At 39.0% G+C, this 20,700-nt stretch overlaps 3 protein-coding genes across 3 annotated transcripts; 1 reads left to right on the top strand and 2 right to left on the bottom strand.

Moving 5' to 3' along the window:
- The first annotated feature begins 2,170 nt into the window (after positions 1–2,170).
- LOC149405515 (uncharacterized) lies at positions 2,171–2,744 on the top strand. Its single transcript, XM_089602278.1, has one exon. It carries the CDS (start codon positions 2,209–2,211, stop codon positions 2,599–2,601), a length of 393 nt encoding a protein of 130 aa, XP_089458404.1. The 5' UTR covers positions 2,171–2,208; the 3' UTR covers positions 2,602–2,744.
- Positions 2,745–7,592: 4,848 nt separating this feature from the next.
- LOC149405516 (uncharacterized) lies at positions 7,593–11,720 on the bottom strand. Its single transcript, XM_089607838.1, has 4 exons — positions 11,713–11,720; positions 10,073–10,406; positions 8,726–9,060; positions 7,593–7,968 (listed from the first exon to the last, which is right to left on the bottom strand). The coding sequence occupies exons 1-4, from the start codon at positions 11,718–11,720 to the stop codon at positions 7,593–7,595; spliced, it is 1,053 nt and encodes a 350-aa protein (XP_089463964.1).
- A 37-nt stretch (positions 11,721–11,757) lies between these two features.
- On the bottom strand, positions 11,758–20,417 carry LOC149405517 (uncharacterized). The gene is made up of 6 exons (XM_089607839.1): positions 20,048–20,417; positions 18,707–19,251; positions 18,267–18,449; positions 17,990–18,194; positions 17,530–17,849; positions 11,758–12,136 (listed from the first exon to the last, which is right to left on the bottom strand). The coding sequence occupies exons 1-6, from the start codon at positions 20,415–20,417 to the stop codon at positions 11,771–11,773; spliced, it is 1,989 nt and encodes a 662-aa protein (XP_089463965.1). The 3' UTR covers positions 11,758–11,770.
- Between the last annotated feature and the right edge of the window lie 283 nt (positions 20,418–20,700).

A 20,700-nucleotide genomic window follows, 5' to 3' on the forward strand; every position in this document is an offset into this window, starting at 1 on the left:
AAAATATTTTTTAAAAAATGAGACAAAAGTGTAAAAAAAAATTGAGGGACTTCGGCCTATTGTAACTCTATCTCTGTCTAAAACTAAAAAATATATATATTTCAATTGACTCGTATAATAGTTTTTATTTTTTATTTTTATTTTATTTTTGTAAGTACGTTCTCGTTGTTCCTAGAAGAATAATAAAAAAAAAGTTAAGAAATATACTTTTTTTATTTTGTGTGGGGGTTTGAAAGTAATCTCTATATATCTGTCGGATCAATATTAGATAAAAATAAAATGGACTTCTATTCTGTAGAATAAAAAAAGCAAGAAAGTCTTTCCCAAATATTTATGAACATAGTGACCCACAAAATTAAGTACCAAATTGAATGGCTGCATCTACAAACTACCTCTTGATCGAAGCTGCAAAAATACTAGCAACAAAATATAATATATTAAGAGCAGTCTTTTCTTCATTTATTTTTTTAGAGAAATATAGGTAGGCGTTGTAATGACATATGTAAATTATTCACGATTCGCATTTAAGGATATTCAACTAGTTATACGGCTCTATCTACTATCTATGAAAAGTGTCCTTTTTAGTATGGTTGGCTATTATTTGAGGTGAATTAATCACATAAGCGTTGAAATTAGCTTAATTTGATCATTATAACATTATCGACCTAGTCCACTTAGATATTGGGGTCACAAAACCCAAAATCACGTTGCCACAACTCAAATAATACGCTAGAATATAGTAATTATTAAAGAAATCTTTCTTATTATTAAATTTTTATAGGTTGATTAAGATTTTATAGAGTAAAAATAATTATTACGACTATTTATCCAAGAAAGCTTTTTTCTTTTGAAACAGAAAAAAAGTTTGAAGATATAAACTATTTAGCTAAAAAAAAAGGAATTTTTGACAGCCATGCATGAAATGAGAAAGAAAACTTCAAAACAGAATTTTCCACGCAATCAACACTCATGATCACTTCAATCAATTCAATCACTAGACAATAGCTCTTCGCAATATAAAGATTAAAGACTAAGAAAGAGCATTGACCATTTCAAACTCAACACATTTGCTTTATTTATTATTATTTATTTGATTTTTTTATAGGAAAACTTGCTTTATTTTCTTAAATATATATTGCTTTATTGGGCTTCCTCTTTTTCGTGACCATCAGTTGACCAGAAGACAAAGGGCAGAGACTTTCTACGTCGTTGCATTACGCCCGTGTATACCTTTCTTTCGAACTTTTTATTGGTCATTTTAATTTAATTTTCTCTGAAACAAAATTACGAAATATAAACAGTGATTAACAAAGATACACATGTATATATGTATATCTATTAATATATATATATATATATATATACTGATATACATATAAAATATTAAAAGCTACGAGTAATATAAGTATTTTGGAGATGTTCTATCGAATAATCGAAGGTCAGACAAATACGAATTCACAAAATAACAAAAAGTAATAGCCTGTTAATAATTTCATACATTATCTTAGAATAAAAAGCATAAAACATGACAGCGAGGGTATTTTTATAGCTTCTTCAATATAGAAATAGGAAGAATTGGCATTTCAAATTAATATTGTACTATGTCTTTTTAATAATATTGCTGAAATGTCTTCAAGATAATAAGTTCCTTTTTTTATTGCTAACTTATATTTTGATAACTGAAATTAAATTAGTCAAATTTCATGCTTTTATAAGATATAGGATCTATTCTTACATAATACAAAAAAAAAAAAATTCATATATATATAGTTTCTTTTGAATATCAGGTTTTTGTGCTTTTCATTCATAATAATTATCGTGGGTTTATATAATAATAACCTTAATTCGCTTTGCTCTTAGCTTATTCTTTATAAATAACATTTCATATTGGTTTTTTGGTTCATGTAAATGGATTTTTATTTTACGATCTGTTCAACACAGTGTAAGTGACTTGAATTTTCTCAACTAGTCTAATAATAATGGTCAATATGAGCTATTTTTCAAAACCCTCTGTGGCTCCCATTTGTTTAATGCATACATTACAAACTTGATATTGACTAGCGACGTACTCACTCTTCTTACCTAGAAAGAGTAAAATTACCACTCTACCCTTGTCTTTTATTAATTTTCTTCTATAAATGTAGAGATCTAGCCCTTATAATGCGATACATATACAGACACAAGAGTAATATATTTCTCCAAACCAAAATGTTGAGCTCTTTGGCTACTTTCTTCAGATACTACTATTCGCCAAATGAAAAACTTGGCAGAAAAGAGATCATATACCGAGATGAGCTGAGCAATAAGAAAAGGCCAATCCAGAATTCAAAAAAGAATCTGGATCATCACGTGGACGGAGGATCAGAGCCGTTGATCTGCAACGAAGGCACAGCTGGGAAAGGAGTGGTGAGAGTGAAGGTCAAGATGACAAAGGAAGAAGCGAACCGCCTCTTATCCAAATGTAAAGAAGGAGGAGTTCTTGATTTTGCTGACGTGGCACATGCCCTCGGGAATATTCCGACGAGTCACATCGCTGTTTCTAATATTCTTCCTAATCCTAGCCGTGCAACGGGGCTTAAGACCATTCCTGAAGACTTTTAGTGTTTTTTATTTTTACTTCTTGGTATGGTGTTAGTTCATGCCTTTTTGTTTTTGGCTTGAAATTAGTACGAGATCACGAAACATATATATATATATATATATATATACATACATATATATATAATATACTATTTGATGTTGGATTTGATCTGTAGTAACTCCGAATTTAATATTTATACGATACGAGTAAAGAAAATAATAATAATTAAATACCAATAAGAAATCGCATAATTTTTTTTTTAATAAGAAGCTCATAGAGCATTCTATTAGGAGATGGGTAAAGCACACATGAACACAAACTTAGATCCTCTTGATACAAGGAACAACAACGATCTGAATAAAAAAAGAACTAACTCTACATGCAACTCATAGTTTATTTATTTATTTTTTATTTCTATACGGAGCTAAAATATTTAATTTTTTGATAATAATAAAAAAGAATTATGTAGTTAGTCGTATACAAACTCAAATTTTGACAAATAGCCAACGTTTGGTTAATTTTGCAAAAATAGCCATTAATAGAAATTAACAGTATACGAATATCCAAAATATAATAAAAATTAACAGAAAATAACTTGTCACATAAATTTTGTGACTATATTCGAAATGTATTTGAAACGTTGGCTAAATCACAATCTCGACGTTTGTAGTGGTTTAGTTCGTGCAATTTTTCATAAATGATCTTGGATTTGTTTTGTAAGTATGGCTGTCTGTGTTTGAAGTAATTGTAAATCTAAAATTAGTATTTTTGCTCATGTTATTAGGGTATCGTACGTCTAAATGTTTATTCAACCATATGGATTGTTGCTGATGTTGCTTAACCTAAGATTAATATTATTGTCCATTTGTTTTCATCGTTGAAAAGTTCTAAGATTATTATTTAAAATCTGCCCCCTTTAAAAAAAAAAAAAAAAAAAATCGCCACTTTCAACACTTTAGCAAGCAAAATTTGTCTTTTTTAGGCTGCCACAACTAATTTTCTCTATTTTTGGTAAGATTATGGAAACGGGAAGAAGCGACTTTGGTTACTACTATTTATCAGAGAGGTGTTTTACAATTAAAACATACAAGATTTTTTTTTTCCCTATGCAAAATGGAAATATGTATGAGGGCCACATTGGAGGAAATAAATGGAGTTTATTAAGGGAGATGGTCATAAATTCTGATAAAGGATAAGCACAAAATAATATATCAAAGGAGTGATCCCACTTGTCTTATTTATTTCCTTTTTAGCTCGATAACCAGAGGTGGCTCGACTTTTTAGAAGCTTTGGGGCATAATTAAAAAAAAGTTTAAAAGAGAAAACCTGAAAATATTATAATCAAAATGTTAGGGGCGTTTGGTTATGTTTTCTATTCCTGTTTTCTGATTCTAAATTCTAGAAAACAGTTTTAGAAAAACTGTTTGGTTATAAATTCAGAAAACAGATTTAGAATCATGTTTCTGTTTTCTTTGAAATTTGTTTAGAAAACAGAAAACAATGAAAAATTGTTTTCTATTTTATCTCTATATAATTGAATGGAAAACATAACCAAACAACATTTAAAATATTATGAAACGTAATTATAAATCTGTTTTTTAAATTTAAAAATTAGAATCAGAAAACAGAATTTAAAAACAGAAAACGAGTTTAGAAAACTAAACCAAACGGCCCCTTAATTTCTTTAAGGTATTAATTTTTTTTGTTGTTGTTTCATGTTTTCTCCTCACTTATTTCTCTCATTTGACTCTCTAATATCCATTTATTTGTTGGTTTTGAACACTCGTTAAATGTACATGAAACAATTGGGGAGAAGAAAACTATTTCTTGAACATGATAAAAATTGATTCATATTAGAGGAAAAATAAACTCTCTAGATTTCCATACACATATTAGGTAGTTAACGATTTATTTATTTATATAAAACAATATTCTGAATATAAAGTTTAAAAATAAAAAAAGGGTCTGTCCAAAGACTTTTCTAGTGCCATGAAAGCATACAAAAAAAAATGGAGAAAATGAAATCATTCTTATTCATGCTTTTTTTTTTTTTTTTTTTTCTCTTTCATATTTTTCTCGTAATAATGTCACACACTAACTTATAATTTACTAATAGAGGGCATTGATTTGATTATTTGAAAACGAACTTGGAATGGGACATACAAATCCACTGTACAAAAAAGTGGGCATCCAAAGCCAAATATCCCAACAAAATATAAGCGTTGATAGAAAAATTAAGTAAAAGACTTAAAGCGAAAAGTAACGGGAAAAAAAAATATCACCAACCTTCAAGGTATGGTACCTTGTAGCTTCCATGTAGTTTTAATGCAGATCAATGACATTCACGCGTACTAATCTTCAAGGTATGATACCTTATAGCTTCCATGTAAACAGTTGTTTTTTGTAGTGATTTAAACAAGTCGATAAAAATAATTTAAAAAATCAACAAATAATCATCACAATATTTAGTGTAGCACCATTAATTAATAATAACAAAAACAAATTTCTTCGTCTTGGTCAAAGTATTCGCAGTCAACAATCAGATTATTCTAAGTAAACAGAATAAAACATTAACTCAAGTCACCTGGCGTACGTGGATTTAAAAAAAAAATACGCTGAGCTACAGTACTCAATCTATAGTTTTATTCATTTAATTTATCCTTCATTATTTATAAAAACCTACAATATCAACTTTACCTTAAGTGATTATTAGGCAATGAATTATTTGTGAAATTATAATATAGTCTGTTTCTTGATGTCACTGATTAGATACACATTATAATAAGAGCATGCAAGTAAATACCACAACGTATTTAGAAACCCAATTTAGTGCAATATCTATCTGGTTTGGATGGATTAGAATTCTGGCGTAAAACAAATTTACTAGTCAACAGTAGAAGAAGTACACAATGGTGAATAATCAACTTTTCACTGCCACTTTTTTAAAAAAAAGGCCCAGAAAAAAAAAAATTCTGTTTCGTAAACATTACCTTAACTTCCTTCATTAAAAATCTATTTCTGATAGTACCTGTATTTTCATTCTTATCCTGAAAATACCTCATTGGTATTCCAAGTTTAATTATATCCTTTTACAGTTATTTCTAACAGCCTTATTCTAAAAATATTTTAAGATAATACCTCTATTTTCATCTTACTATGATAATAAATTATTTTTAGATACTTTGTTTAATAATTTTTTTTTCTCCTATTTATACTCGTTTCAACTGATTTTATCGTATTCCAAAAATCTATACAAAATGATTAGAAGTTTAAAAGAAAAAAAAAAGGTTAAAAGACACAGAAAAATTATTAGATAGTGAAGAAGAAAAAAATACTAAATAAAAAATAAATAGAAAAGCCCTTTTTATTTTCATAGATGTGTTATTTGGCGGCAAAAGTCCTTTAAGTTTTAGGAAACAGCTAACACAATCTCTATTCTTTATTTTGAACGGTAGAAATCCTTAATGTTTAGTTTTCCTAATTTCGTAGGTCCCTAACCCCCATTATGCTGTTAATATGTAACAGTATTAGCAAAAAAATGTTAGTTTTGTTTGAAAACATGTATTAAATCGAAAATAAAACAATTAAATGAAATTAAATAAATAAAAAAACGAAAAATAAATGAATAAATTAGGCTCTCTCCTCTTTTTTCCCTTCTTCTTCTTCCTCAGACCTGTAAAAAACTTCTTCCTCAGACCAGTAAAAAAACATCATCTTCTCGAAGCGACGCCATTGAAGAAGATGAAGACTTATTCAATCTTAAAAGCGCTCTGAACCTCGAAGACGATTCTAGGGTTAGGGTTTTGGACATGGTCCGCACGCGTGGTCTGGTTCACGCCTGGGTTTGCTCGTAATTTCCTGGTTCGCGGCTTGTCTGGGTCGCACGTGGAAAGGGTTCGGTGGTCGGGTTTCGCGTGAAGGTGTTGGGTTCGGGTAGGTCTGGGTTCAAGGAGGTTTGCGAGGTCTGGTCTTGTTCGCGATTTTCTTTTCTTTTGTTCCGTGTCTTTGTCTTGCTGCGATGAAAGTGCTACGGCGGCGATCGCGACGCTCTCCGCCGGAGATCTAACGGCGTTCGTCGATGGCGGTAGTCCTCCGCCGGGAGATCTGGTTAGGGCGGTGAATCAGAGGATGGAGGAGAGAAAACACGGCGAGATCGTGAAAGAGTTCGGTGCTCTGTTCTCGGAGAGCTCTTCTTCGTCGTCGGAGGAGTCGGAGGAGGAAGATGGCGAGAGATCGCCGACGATGACGCTTTCCAGGCAGCCTTCGGGGAGGCTATGGAGGTCGACAAGCTACTCGGCAAGGATGGGACGGAGAGTAGAGGCGATCGTTTGCCATCCGAAGAGCTCGCATTTCCTCTTTTATTTTCATTGTTTTAAAATGTTTTAATGATTTATTTTTTATTTATTTTACAAAATAAACGTTTAAATGATGAATCTGTTAACAATTTAACGTAATATGACATTAGGGACCAACAGAATGTGTAATTGTCAAGATTATGGACTTCTAGCGTTCAAAATAAAGAATAGTGATTATGTTAGCTGTTTCCTAAAACTTATGGGACTTTTGCCGTCATTTCCTCTATTTTTTATTTTGTAATTAACCTTAATATGATTTAAAAAGTTTTTTTTTTATTTTTATTTTTTATTTTTTTTATCTCTTGCCAAGCCTCGATTTAGCCGAGCCGCCTCTGCATAAGCCTGATAAACCAAAGAAACCCCAAAAAGGAGAAAATGTAGCTTTTTCAAAATGAAAAAAGAAAACACGGAAAGCAAAGTAAGGACACTCCTTAATGGCACGCTCAACGGTTATTAGCGAGGATGTTTGCGATGGCTTGGAGAGACTGGATGGCGGACCGAATATGGAAGTTTATGGGTCCGGCGATGGGAGCGAGAGGATCGGCAGCAAGCTCTTCCTTCGCGTCATCTTCGGCTGTGGGAAGAGGAGCGTTGGGATTTTTCTCGAATGCCACGGATTGGTCGAGGTATTCTTTCATGCACGGAGTTGAAAACAATCACACTTCTTTAGTGTCGCGCTGGCGCTCGTGGGAGTTCTCAGACGAGAGAGCGAAAGGAAGGCCTTTGTTTACGAAGGTTTCATTGGATCTCAGCGAGCTCAGCAAATGTTTCAGCTCGTATTTCAGTGTCTTCACGAGCGGGTTGTCCTCGTCGATCATCACTGCCCTGACACCCTTTTGCGCATCGTTCAGGCTCTTCTTTGCCCCTTGGAGGTTCCCACTCTGAGCCATTTCTCGCGCCGATTTCATCAGCTTCATTATGTCGATGCGAGCCTTCTCCATCGACACCTCTTCTTTCTCTCGAGGCACCAGATTCGCAGCTCGTTCCACGAAAACCAGTATGGGTAGTGGCTTGAACTCTCGCGTCCCTACTCTGCAGATTTTTACTAACCCCTTTTAGTATAATAATCTGACCATAAGTAGAGCTTGTGAGATTACTAATCAACAGAGCCGGCTCAACAATTTAAGGGGCCTAAGGCAAAAATTCATTTAAGGGCCCCCAATTTTTTTTTAAATAGTTTTATTAATTATCATATAAATTATTTATAAATACAAAATGTTAAGTTTATTTAATTGTACTTGTAATTATAACTGTAAATTAATACTACAGATTATAACAATTTAATAATATTGTAACTACAAATTAACTACGAGTGAAGTTATATAATAATTTTATATGTATAAATATATTTATTAAAAAAAATTGGGCTTATTGGGTGGAGGGGCCTTGGGCAATGGCCCCATTTACCATCCCCTTGAGCCGGCCCTGCTAATCAATTCCCATTTTATTTTCCAACAAGATAAAATAAGTAAATGTTCCCTCCGATAATATAGACTTAATAATTTTCATTTTTTTTTCTAAAACATTAATTCACAAACAACTCTCCATTTATAAAATAGACAAAGTTTCATTTTATTAAGAAAATAGTTCACCAGACCGAAGTAAAATAAATGAACTGTTTTAGTTAATTTAGTTTACTCTGGTCTGGTGAACTATTTTTTTTAATAAAATGAAAGTTTGACTAGAATCTTAAAAGAAACTAAAAAATTGAGTTGTTGTAACAAATTCTTCATAATTAATTTCTCTTAAATCTCCGAATTAGCTATTGATTAGGGTTCACAATGATTACCTGTAGGAGTAATTAACCTTCAGATAACTTATGTCTCCTTGTTTAGTGGTAGTCGGAAGAAGAAGTTCGACCATGGCATTGCGAACCTCTTTGTCGTAGAGATATCCATACAACACGGTGACGTTCTCTACAGTGCTGGGATCTTTTTTATAGCTTCCAGCGGACACGTTGGTTATTTTTGAAAAATTAATTGTCTCAATGATCAGCTTTAGGTCCTGGACGATCACAGTGACGAGGCCGCCCAGGATCTGTGCGAAAGCGCGGTTCAATTCGTTAAGAAGTTGAACAGCCGAGAATGTCCCGCCCCTGCTGTTGTTTGCGATGTCCTGAAGCACCTATAATTGCACAATATACATAGGTTTCTATTGCATTAATTAAGCCAATTTTATATTTCTTTAATCTTTTTAATCTGAAATCTTAGTTTCCAGGTTTCATTTTACATTCCCTCCTATTTTTTCGGATTACTATTGCATTAAAAATTTAAAATATAAGAGGTTCCATTTTCCTTTCCCTCATATTTTTCGGATTCTAAATGAAGCGTAAAGATTGTGACTCTATAATTTCACTTACATCTTAAGTTGATCAATCCTATTAATTTTGGAGCAATAGTTGTTGAGCTTTGTGTACTTCGAGAATATGTTAAGTATACGATGAATTTTTATCTTAAAATCAATTAGCAAGAAGACGATTGATTGATATAAAACTAAAGATGTTATGATGAACCGGGGCGGACGCCCTGGCCACCAAATTTTATTTATTAATTTATAAATCCTTAGTCCCTCAAGCTTTATCTATTTATTTTAATAGTCTTTATATATATATATATATATATATATATATATATATAAATTTTAAAAAAGGTCCACCTAAAAGCGTACTTGTATAATTAACAAGCATACCAAAAATTTATGTACACAATGATTTTTTAACTCTAAGTTCAACTTTTTTATCTACCACTTGTTTTTATTTTTATATTTTTCTTTACATTTGCACCCCTCAAACTTTTTATTCTATGGCTTTAATACATACGGAAAGGTATGAACCACAGGGCACAAGCCCAACATTATTTTATTCAGAACTCCTGCTGTAATCCAATGAAATCATCTATATGAACTATAAATGTCAAGGACGAAGCCAAAGCCGGCCCATAAAATTTTATATTTTTTTTACCTAAAAATTTCTAAATTAGTTTCCTTGAACTTTTTTTTTTTTTTTTTTTTACATATTAGTCCCTAATGTAAATTCCTGGCTTCGTCCAATGTATGCCCTTTCCGAAGTTAAAAAATGAGGTACGAGTCTTTCTATCCCTAAATTTATTTTCTACCTCCACTCTAATTCAGAACATACCTTGACATGACTTGTTCCGAAGCCGAATGTGAAAACGGCCACTTTGTCGATCTCGTCCATAACATCGGCAGCGTCGCCTCCGCGGTTTTGCTCGCCGTCGGACATGAGCATGATCACTCCGACACGGTCATCCATGAATTTACGGGAGTTGAGGACGCCGAGCCCGGTCCTGAGGCCGTCACTGATGTTCGTGTTCAGCTTCGGTTGAAGAGCGTCGATTTTCCCCTCGATCACTGTCTTGAAAGAGTCGTTCATCACGCGGAGCCCAGAGACGAGCTCGGCGTTGTCGTCGAAAGTCACGATCGAGAGTCGGTCGTTTGGGGTGAGCTTATAACTTATTTAAAACAAAATTTTATCCTATAACCTCAATGACAAGTTAAGAAAACTGCTTATATTAGACCATTTGTATAATAGAAAAGGTGAATTTACTTGACTTAGTCCTGGCAAGAATTTAAATATAGCCCCCCTATAATAAATTATGTTTAGTATTTTAAATGAATTTTCTGGCTTCGTCTCTCCTGATTAGTCTATAGTAATATATATACAAAAAATCAAATTCATAATAAAATATACAAAAAAAAATTAAATAAGAATAAAATTGACGCTTCACAAAATACATAAAACTATTTTTTTTTATATATAAAACAATTACACACCACTTTTGCAGTAACTTTCAAAGACCGAGTGGAACTTGTAATCATCGGTATGTTTATTTCTCAATTCGCTCTCTTTAATTGTTCAATAACTACAGGCTAGTTTAAAAAAAAAAAAAAAAAAGAAGCTATTATCATTAAAAAAAAAAAAATCAACACATATGAACGTGGATGAACATATATTTTATTCCATATGGCTGCGTTTGTTTGAGATTAAAATGCACTGTTTTTGTTTTTAAAAAAACTAAACTGCTTATCTGGTGTTTGGCAAGACTGTTTTTACAAAAAACTTCAAAAACGATTTTAGATTTTGTACATGAGATGGAAAAGTTAGGATCCTTAGCTTTTGGAAAAATGTTTTTAAGTTTGCTATACAAATTACCGTAATGTCTTCGTATAAAGTATTTCTAAGTCATCTGTAAGATATTTTAAATTCTATTTCCCTTCGTAAATTGTGAAATTTTTTGTATCATAACACATAATTTTTCTCTCTGCCTCATCTTTTTTTTTTTTTTTTTTTTTTTTTTTTTTCTATCTAAGAGTGAAATTTGTTCAAAAATAATTTGTGCATTTTATTGGAATGTCGTTGGCCGTTGGAGACCAATAGTAGTTTGTGTTCTTACATTATCTTTTTTTGTCTTTGATTTTTTTTAAAAAAAAAATCTTATTCATATATATGCATATAAATAAACATATTAATAATTATTATTTAATTTTTAAGAACATGTATATTTTAATCTTTTTACTATAATATATTTATATTACTAAATGCTAAATCAACTTTTATTATCACTAACTATTTTATAAATAATTTATCAAACACCTGTCAATTATTGGAAAAAAAAAAAATCTAAAAACATTTTTTTTTAAAACAAAGCTATACCAAAAGTTACCTATTACCGCATAAAAACTTGACATTCTTTATTTGTATAGAAACAATACAACGAGAAAAATTCATAGCCTCAGCTGTTGTCGGAAAAGAATTACAGTGACATCTTGCGGCCGATTATTAAATCAAACCCTATTGGCATAGTGAAGCAATGAATCAACCACAACTCTTGGGGATGCAAAGGTGGCCAGTCATGTGCCAGCTGTGACCACCGTCGGAATGCATGTACGGACACGCAGGCGCGTAGGTCCCGGTGAAATCGAGCTTCAGCGACGTGGCTTTGGGATCGAAGCGTGTCCACGTGGCAGTGGAGTTCTCGTACCGGCTGTGCGTCAGCCGAGTGAACTTCTGGACGGGCTTGAAGAATTTGTTGATTTTGCTGACGTCGACGTCGAAGGTGAAGATGTCGCCGTATGGTCTGGCTGAGTGCGTGACGACGGGCATCGATATTGGATCGGCGCTGACGGCGGCGAGATCGGCGGTGACGACGATGCTTTTCCCGTCAGGGCTGAACATCGGGTGTGATGCGGACATCGAGCGGGCTTTGACGTTCCTCGAGCGCTTGGAGAAGTGGCGACTTTGATGCGGCGTATCTTTTGACTCGGACGTCAGTTTTCCTATTCGTACCATTCGTTTCGAAGCTACGGACGGTACGAACACTACTTGTTTTCGAGTCTGTTTTCGCCAACCTTTCGGCTCCTAAAAACGCTGTTTAGTGGCCTTAATTCCGAGTTTAATATTTTGTATTAATTGTGTGTCTTTTGGCTTTCTTGTCCTTTGGTTTTTTTTTGTCTTTTCGTTTTCCTTTTGGCTTGTATTTAAGTCCTCGTTTTCCAGACTTAGAGGCAGCTTTCATGAATGAAATATTATCAAACACAAATCCAAATTTCGATTTCCCTTTGAATTCGAATTTGTTGCCTAAGTTTTGGCATTCGTTCGACGAATCAACACAACTTGGAGGAGTTTTGGTTGGGCATTCGTGCGTCGAATCAACAATCAAAATTGTTATCTATTGTTTAAGCTTCCGCCTGCATCAGTTTGGTATCAGAGCCTCCGACCTTGACAATGCCGCCACGACGAAACGTTCAACGGAGGCAGCATGTGGACGAGGTCTACGAGAGGGACGATGGCGTTCGAATCGAGGAGCAGATTGCGCGAGCCTTGGACGCCCGAACGGACCAGATGGTGGAGACAATCACGCAACGTGTGGCTGCCCTCTTGGCACAACAACAGGGCCGGCGTCAATGGGGATCGGTAGCGGACTCCATGGAAGACAGAGGGTCATTCGAAGAGCCCGCGTTCGTCCAGCAACGACCCCAGCGAGTCTTCGAGGGAGACGATCGGCGGTGGGAATCTGGAATTAAGACTGACATTCCGGAGTTTCACGGGGGTCTTCAAGCGGAGGAAGTCCTTGATTGGCTCTCGACGGTAGAAGAGATTCTGGAGTTTCGGGGAGTTCCCGATGAGCGCCGAGTTGCATTAATCGCGACCAGATTTCGGGGCCGTGCGATAGCATGGTGGCAGCAGCTGAAACTCACCCGGAATCGGATGGGCAAGGCAAAGATCTCGACATGGGAGAAGATGAAGAAGCACCTACGAGCGGCCTTCCTCCCCTACAATTATCAACAGATGATGTACCAGCGATTACAGAATCTTCGGCAAGGGAACCGCACGGTCGAAGAGTACACGGCTGAGTTCTACCAATTGCTAGCCAGGAACGAGGTGCAAGAGACCGAAGACCAGCTCGTCGCGAGATATATCGGTGGACTCAAGTTTCAGATTCAAGAGATGGTGAATATGTTCGACCCGATTTCAGTTTCCGCGGCTTTCCAGCGAGCCCTCTCGGTGGAGAAGCAGTCACGCCGCAGCCACTCAGTCCCGTTCACCAACCCGTTTGCCAGCGCGCGACCGGACCCGACCGGGAACACCGCGCCACGGGGTGCGACAACCAAATCCGTCCCAGACAAGCAAACAACCCCGAATTTTGCACGAGGGGCGAGCTCGAGCACCATGAAGTGTTTCGCTTGTGGGGAACAAGGCCATCGCCAAGTCGATTGCAAGAAAATCGGGAAACGGGCTCCCATTATAGAAGAACGTGACGACATCGAGGAGGAGGGGGAGCAGCCCGTGTATGATGAAGAGGAGCTCGTAGAAGGGGATGTAGGCTTATCATTGGTCGTGCGGAGGGCGTGCTTGACGCCTAAAGCAACCGAAGAGGATTGGCGACGCAACAACATTTTCCAATCGACGTGCACCGTTCTCGGCAAGGTGTGTCGGTTCGTCATCGACGCTGGAAGTTGCGAGAATATTGTTTCAGAAGAAGCGGTTCATAAGTTGAACGTGAAGACTGAACAACATCCCAAGCCGTACAAGCTCGCATGGCTGAAACGAGGTGGCGAGGTAACGGTGTCGAAGCGCGCTTTGATTCCGTTCTCAGTAGGGACAAAGTACCGTGACGAGGTGTGGTGCGACGTGGTGAATATGGATGCTTGTCACATGCTACTTGGGAGGCCGTGGCAGTATGACAGGGAGGTTTCTCACGACGGTCGAGCAAATTCCTACAGTTTCGTGTTTGAAGGAGTTAAGATCGTGTTACTGCCGAGCAAGCCCACCGAGAAGACTGCGACCGGCGCACACGCGGCAGGCAGCGGTACGAGCTCAAACTTGCTTACCATTGCACAGTTTGGTGAAGAGATGAAGACCTCGGAGGTGGTGTACATGCTTCTCGGGAAGGAGGTCGCCGAAGACAGCCCCGTTCCCGATGCGGCGGCTCCATTATTGGCCGAGTTCAAGGATGTTTTTCCCGACGATCTACCCGACGGTCTACCGCCCCTCCGAGACATTCAGTACCACATTGATTTAGAGCCGGGAGCAGCCCTTCCCCACCGACCACACTACCGAATGAGCCCGAGTGAGCACGAGGAACTACAAAGGCAAGTTGAAGAGCTTCTCGCAAAGGGGCACATCCGAGAGAGCATGAGTCCGATAGCGGTACCAGCGCTGTTGACACCAAAGAAGGATGGGTCGTGGCGTATGTGCGTGGACAGCCGGGCAGTGAATAAAATCACTGTGAGGTATCGTTTTCCCATTCCTCGCCTCGATGATTTGTTGGATCAGATTAGTGGTGCCAAGATCTTCTCGCGACTGGACTTGAAGAGTGGGTATTATCAAATCCGTATGCGGCCGGGAGACGAGTGGAAATCGGCATTCAAGACACGCGAAGGGTTGTACGAGTGGCTTGTTATGCCCTTCGGCCTGTCCAACGCCCCGAGCACCTTTATGCGGGTAATGAACCAACTCTTGCGCCCTTTCATCGGCCATTTCGTCGTCGTCTACTTCGACGATATTCTAATTTATAGCGCCGATCCTGACAAACATATTGAGCATGTGCGAGAGGTGCTCAAGGTGCTGCGAAGGGAACAATTTTATGCAGCCGCGAAGAAATGCGTTTTCATGACGCCAAAGGTATTGTTTCTCGGCTATGTGATTTCTGGTGATGGTTTGCAAGTTGACAAGGCAAAAATAGAAGCGGTTCGAAACTGGCCTAGACCGCGGTCGATTACGGAAGTGCGGAGTTTCCATGGCCTCGCTTCTTTTTACCGACGCTTCGTGTCACACTTCAGCGAGATCACAGCGCCACTCACAGATTGTATGCGCGGTACCCGATTCGAGTGGACAAACGATGCCGAGGCAGCCTTCGAGCGGATCAAAGAGCGACTCACCACTGCGCCTATTCTAGTACTTCCTGACTTCTCGCGACCGTTTGAGCTACACACTGACGCCTCGAAGACAGGTATAGGGGCTGTCCTCAGTCAGAGCGGTAAACCGGTGGCGTATTTTAGCGAGAAAATATCTGGTGCGCGGCTTAATTACAGCACGTACGACGTTGAATTCTACGCCGTAGTTCAAGCCGTAAAACATTGGAGGCACTACTTATTCCACCGCGAGTTTGTGCTCTACACCGACCACGACTCCCTCCGACACCTTCACCGCCAAGACAAGGTGTCCGCTCGACACGCGAGGTGGATTTCTTTCCTTGAAGGGTTCACTTTCGTGGTAAAACACAAGGCCGGAGTCACCAACCGCGTTGCTGACGCCCTTAGTCGCCGGACCAGTCTACTAGCCGCCATGAGAGTCGAAGTACCTGGGTTCGATACCTTCCAAGATCTCCTCCCGACCGACCCGTACTTCTCGGTTATCCTCGTCGACGTCCAAGCCGGCAAACGCTCGGACTTCCTCCTACACAACGGGTTTCTCTTTCGCGGAAATCAACTGTGTGTTCCGGATTGTAGCTTGCGGCTTCAGATTATACAAGAGCTACACGGCGAGGGGCACGTGGGGCGGGATCGAACGCTCCAACTGGTCCAATCCTCGTACTTTTGGCCTGGTATGCGTGGCGATGTTCAGCGATACGTACAACGGTGCCGTACTTGCCACTTATCGAAAGGCGGTGCTACCAACGCCGGGCTTTACATGCCGCTACCTGTTCCGTCTCAGCCGTGGACTGACATTAGCATGGATTTTGTGTTGGGATTACCGCGAACTCAGCGAGGTAATGATTCGATCTTTGTTGTTGTCGATCGTTTCTCCAAAATGGCGCACTTTATTCCATGCAAGAAGACCACGGACGCTGTGAGTGTTGCTCAATTATTCTTCCGAGACGTGTATCGACTTCATGGCCTCCCGACATCAATTGTCTCCGATCGGGATACACGGTTCATCAGCCACTTTTGGCGGAGTCTATGGAAGATGGTGAACACGAAGCTTGATTTCAGCAGCGCTTATCACCCGCAAACCGACGGCCAAACCGAGGTAGTAAATCGCTCCCTTGGCAACTTGCTTCGGTGTCTCGTGGGCGATCATCCAAAGGGGTGGGACCAAAAGCTTAGCCAAGCCGAGTTTGCTCACAACCATGCCGTCAATCGTAGCACGGGTTTCAGCCCTTTCCAGGTTGTCTATTCCGCTCAACCGCGTGGACCTTTGGACCTCGTTCCTATATCGAACCCGGAGAAGACGCACGGGAAAGCTGCTGACTTCGTCAAAGGGCTGCTGGACATCCACAACACCGTACGTGACAACCTCTCTGCTGCCAACGCTCGTTACAAAGCACGTGCAGATCAGCGCCGCCGTCACGTCGAGTTCGAAGTTGGTGATTTTGTGTGGGCCGTCCTCTCCAAGGAACGCTTCTCCACTGGTGACTACAACAAACTGGCAGCCAAGAAGATCGGGCCCGTAGAGATCGTCGAGAAGATCAACCCCAACGCCTACCGCCTCAAACTCCCGAGCCACATCCGCACCGCCGATGTATTCAATGTGAAGCATCTCATACCCTTCCACGATGATTCTTCGGAGGACGACCAGACTTCGAGGACGAATTCTTTCCAGCCCGGAGGGAATGATGCGGACATCGAGCGGGCTTTGACGTTCCTCGAGCGCTTGGAGAAGTGGCGACTTTGATGCGGCGTATCTTTTGACTCGGACGTCAGTTTTCCTATTCGTACCATTCGTTTCGAAGCTACGGACGGTACGAACACTACATGTTTTAGAGTCTGTTTTCGCCAACCTTTCGGCTCCTAAAAACGCTGTTTAGTGGCCTTAATTCCGAGTTTAATATTTTGTATTAATTGTGTGTCTTTTGGCTTTCTTGTCCTTTGGTTTTTTTTTGTCTTTTCGTTTTCCTTTTGGCTTGTATTTAAGTCCTCGTTTTCCAGACTTAGAGGCAGCTTTCATGAATGAAATATTATCAAACACAAATCCAAATTTCGATTTCCCTTTGAATTCGAATTTGTTGCCTAAGTTTTGGCATTCGTTCGACGAATCAACACAACTTGGAGGAGTTTTGGTTGGGCATTCGTGCGTCGAATCAACAATCAAAATTGTTATCTATTGTTTAAGCTTCCGCCTGCATCAGGGTGGTTGACGTGGCCGCCAAGCTGTCTGTCGCTCTCCATCACCAGCACGACCGTAGTCGGGTTCTTGTAGTTCACCAGGAACACCGAGAAGAATCCCGGGTCGAGACCATTGTCGCTGATCGGGGCGTCGTTGGGCTTCTTTCGGTCCGACGAGAAGACGATCCAGTCTCCGCTGGGGGACCACTGGCAGTGAGTGTCCGTACAATTCGTCTGGGTCGTCAGTCTCTTCAGGTTTCGTCCCGAAGACTCCATGGTGTACAGACTCTTGAATCTCTTCTCTCCTTTGCCTCCGTCTCTAGTTGATCGGAAAACTAAAATATTCCCTAGATTCAAATAAACCACAATCATACCTTTGTATATTTTTTTTTAATCTTAAAATTTTGCAAATTAATCCCTTAGAAAATTTTCTTATATTTTAGCCTCCCTAGTTTACGTTTCTGGCTGGGATGTATATTTGTATTACCATCTGGGCTGGTGGATGGGAAAGCGTTGTTGGAATCTCCTTCCGTGAGGGGAATGTGATAATTTTCGCGTTTGGAGACTTGACGTATTGCATGGATGTGGACTTGTTTGGTTGGTTTGAAGGAAGGTCCCATGCAAACGTAGAGCGTGTCTGAATCCGGACTTTGGCACCAAACTGTCGAGAAAACGCTGTCCTCCTCCGGCGCCTGAAAAACACGAGACTCAATCTAATCAATCAATAGGGGAGTTACTTTGACGTAGGTTTATATTATACATACGTTGAAAACAACACGCAAGCCTTGGTCGTCGGCGACCCAGACGGCTTTGAACTCGTTGTCAACAAATGCAAACTTTTTCCCGTCGCGGCTAAACGTCGGGAACACTCCCGGAGCCCGTAACACCTTTATGTCCTCGTGCGGCGACTTCAAGTCCACCAACTTTCTCTCAATAGGACCTCCGTTCTGCAAGAAAACAGCATCTCAATTCTTAAGAAGAAACGGAAATGTATAATTTTAAAATAATGATGGTGACATCGAAAATAATTATTAAACGTTTCATTTTTTAATTGAATCTTACAATATTGAATCTCATTAATCTTATAACTTTTTATTGGTTCTCATGTAAAATTTCTTAGGTGCTCCTAAGAGTGGAAAACATGCTCAAATATATGAATTGACAAACTTTTTTTACATGAACACCCCTCTTATAGCGTACCTACCATGAGTTTGTCGTTGATCCTGCACCGATGGTAACCGATTACTGGCCCGTAATCATGAAGCACAAAAGGGTTGTAATGGTCCGCCTTTGGCGTGATGGCTTGTGTGACGATCTTGCTTTGGGAAGCCGAGACGTCGAATATCTCGATGTGGCGATACTCTTTTTCCACGCGCCCTTCCTTCGGGTCACCCATGGTCGACGTCTTACGGATGATCGCCACCGCCACGTCATTGGGTCCAATAGCCGCCGGAGTCATCGCATCTGTGTCCTCCGGGGTGACACGTTTCACCTCAACCCCAGGATTGATGACGGCTCTGTAGACGCCGCACTTCCCATTGTCGTCGCTCCGGTGGAAGAAGATGACGTCATCACTCCCCCAGGAAGGCCAACCACCTTTTTCGACGACCAGTGTTCGGTTGGAGGGGTCATCGACGTCCATCACGAAGATGTCTGTCTTCTCGCCGTCCCAACCGCCCTTTCTCTCAAACGAAGCCACCGCTATCTTTTTCCCGGATGGAGATACCGAAGGGTTCAGATCAGCCACGCCTATTATTTAACAATTTCACCGTCACAACATCTCATCATGGGCAATATGGTGGAAGAGATACACACAAATATTACAAAAATATGGGTGTTACATGAATACAAAGAATAAGCGTGGAAAGAGAGACAAAAATTTACATGTAACTATTAGAAATTTACTTGCAAAAATGACATTTATTGTCTCTATAAACTTTTATACCTCATTTTTTTAATCCTAAACCTAATAATCCTTGACGTATAGATATGATTTTACGGTAAGAAATAGTATTAATTTAAAACCAAATTTGGAATGGACCACAAATATATGCCACCAAAAAAATAGGGCAACTGTGTCCAAATCTTAAAATACTTCTCATATCAGGTCCGGCTTAAGATTTTTTTTTTTTTTTTTTTTTTTCGCCTAAAACAATTTAATTGTTCTAGGTATCTTTTATTTAGACTATATGTGAGTGTATTTGGGTCTAAAATATATTTATTTCGAACTTTTTTCTTCATATATATATATATATATATATATATATATATATATATATATATATATATATATATATATACACACACATATGATTAACGGTGGGCCTAATAACAATGCAGCTTTAAACTATTTACTTTTTCTAGGTATTTTTTTATTTAGAATATATGTGAGTGTATTTAGGCCTAAAATATATATTTATTTCGAACTTTTTTCTTCATATATATATATATATATATATATATATATATATATATATATGTGTGTGTGTATGATTAAGGGTGGGCCTAAAGCAATGCAGCTTCCAAGAGAGAGAGAGAGAGAGACCTGGGGGGGTGAGTCGCATGGTTGTACCGGTTTTGAGATGGGTCTTATAGACGGCGGTCCAAGGCTGACGACGTTCAAGGGCGGGCTCCTTGGTTGAGACGTAGACGATATGGTCGGCAGTGAAGCACGGGCTGTCCTCCATGCAAACCAGGCGGTCATCCGGCAAGCCGCAGAGCTGGGCGAGGCTAAGAATCCGCTGAAGTCTGCTCGCATAGTCGTAAATAGCGACGTAGATCTTTTCGAGCCCGTCCTCACGCTCCGACACGAACGCCATTCCTTCGAAGTAATCTCTCTCCGGAAGCTTCAGTTTGGCGATGATGGCGCGGAGAGTTGTAGTTGTACGATCGACACCCCGTCTGTTAACTGACATTCACCATTTTTCCACTGGGCCCTCACCTCCATGTAGAATATGTCGAGCGGCACTGGAGGCCGGAACGTCGAGAAAAACGCGATGCTTCCTCGTTTGTTTCCCATCTTTTTTTTTTCGTGTTAGAGAGAAATAGAAAGCGCTTGAGAGGCACTGAACAAACGGAACAACATAGGCTGTATATATACGAAATGGCATAGAGATGGTTCTAGCTTGAAGAAAAAAAAATGTATGATAGACATTTATACCAGGTCTATTACTTATAGTTATTTATTCAATTTTATCA

The sequence above is a fragment of the Urtica dioica genome, chromosome 2 (assembly GCF_054948205.1).
Source record: "Urtica dioica subsp. dioica isolate 48M chromosome 2, U.dioica_male_clone48M_v1_H2, whole genome shotgun sequence".
In the NCBI taxonomy this organism is placed as follows: Eukaryota; Viridiplantae; Streptophyta; class Magnoliopsida; order Rosales; family Urticaceae; genus Urtica; species Urtica dioica.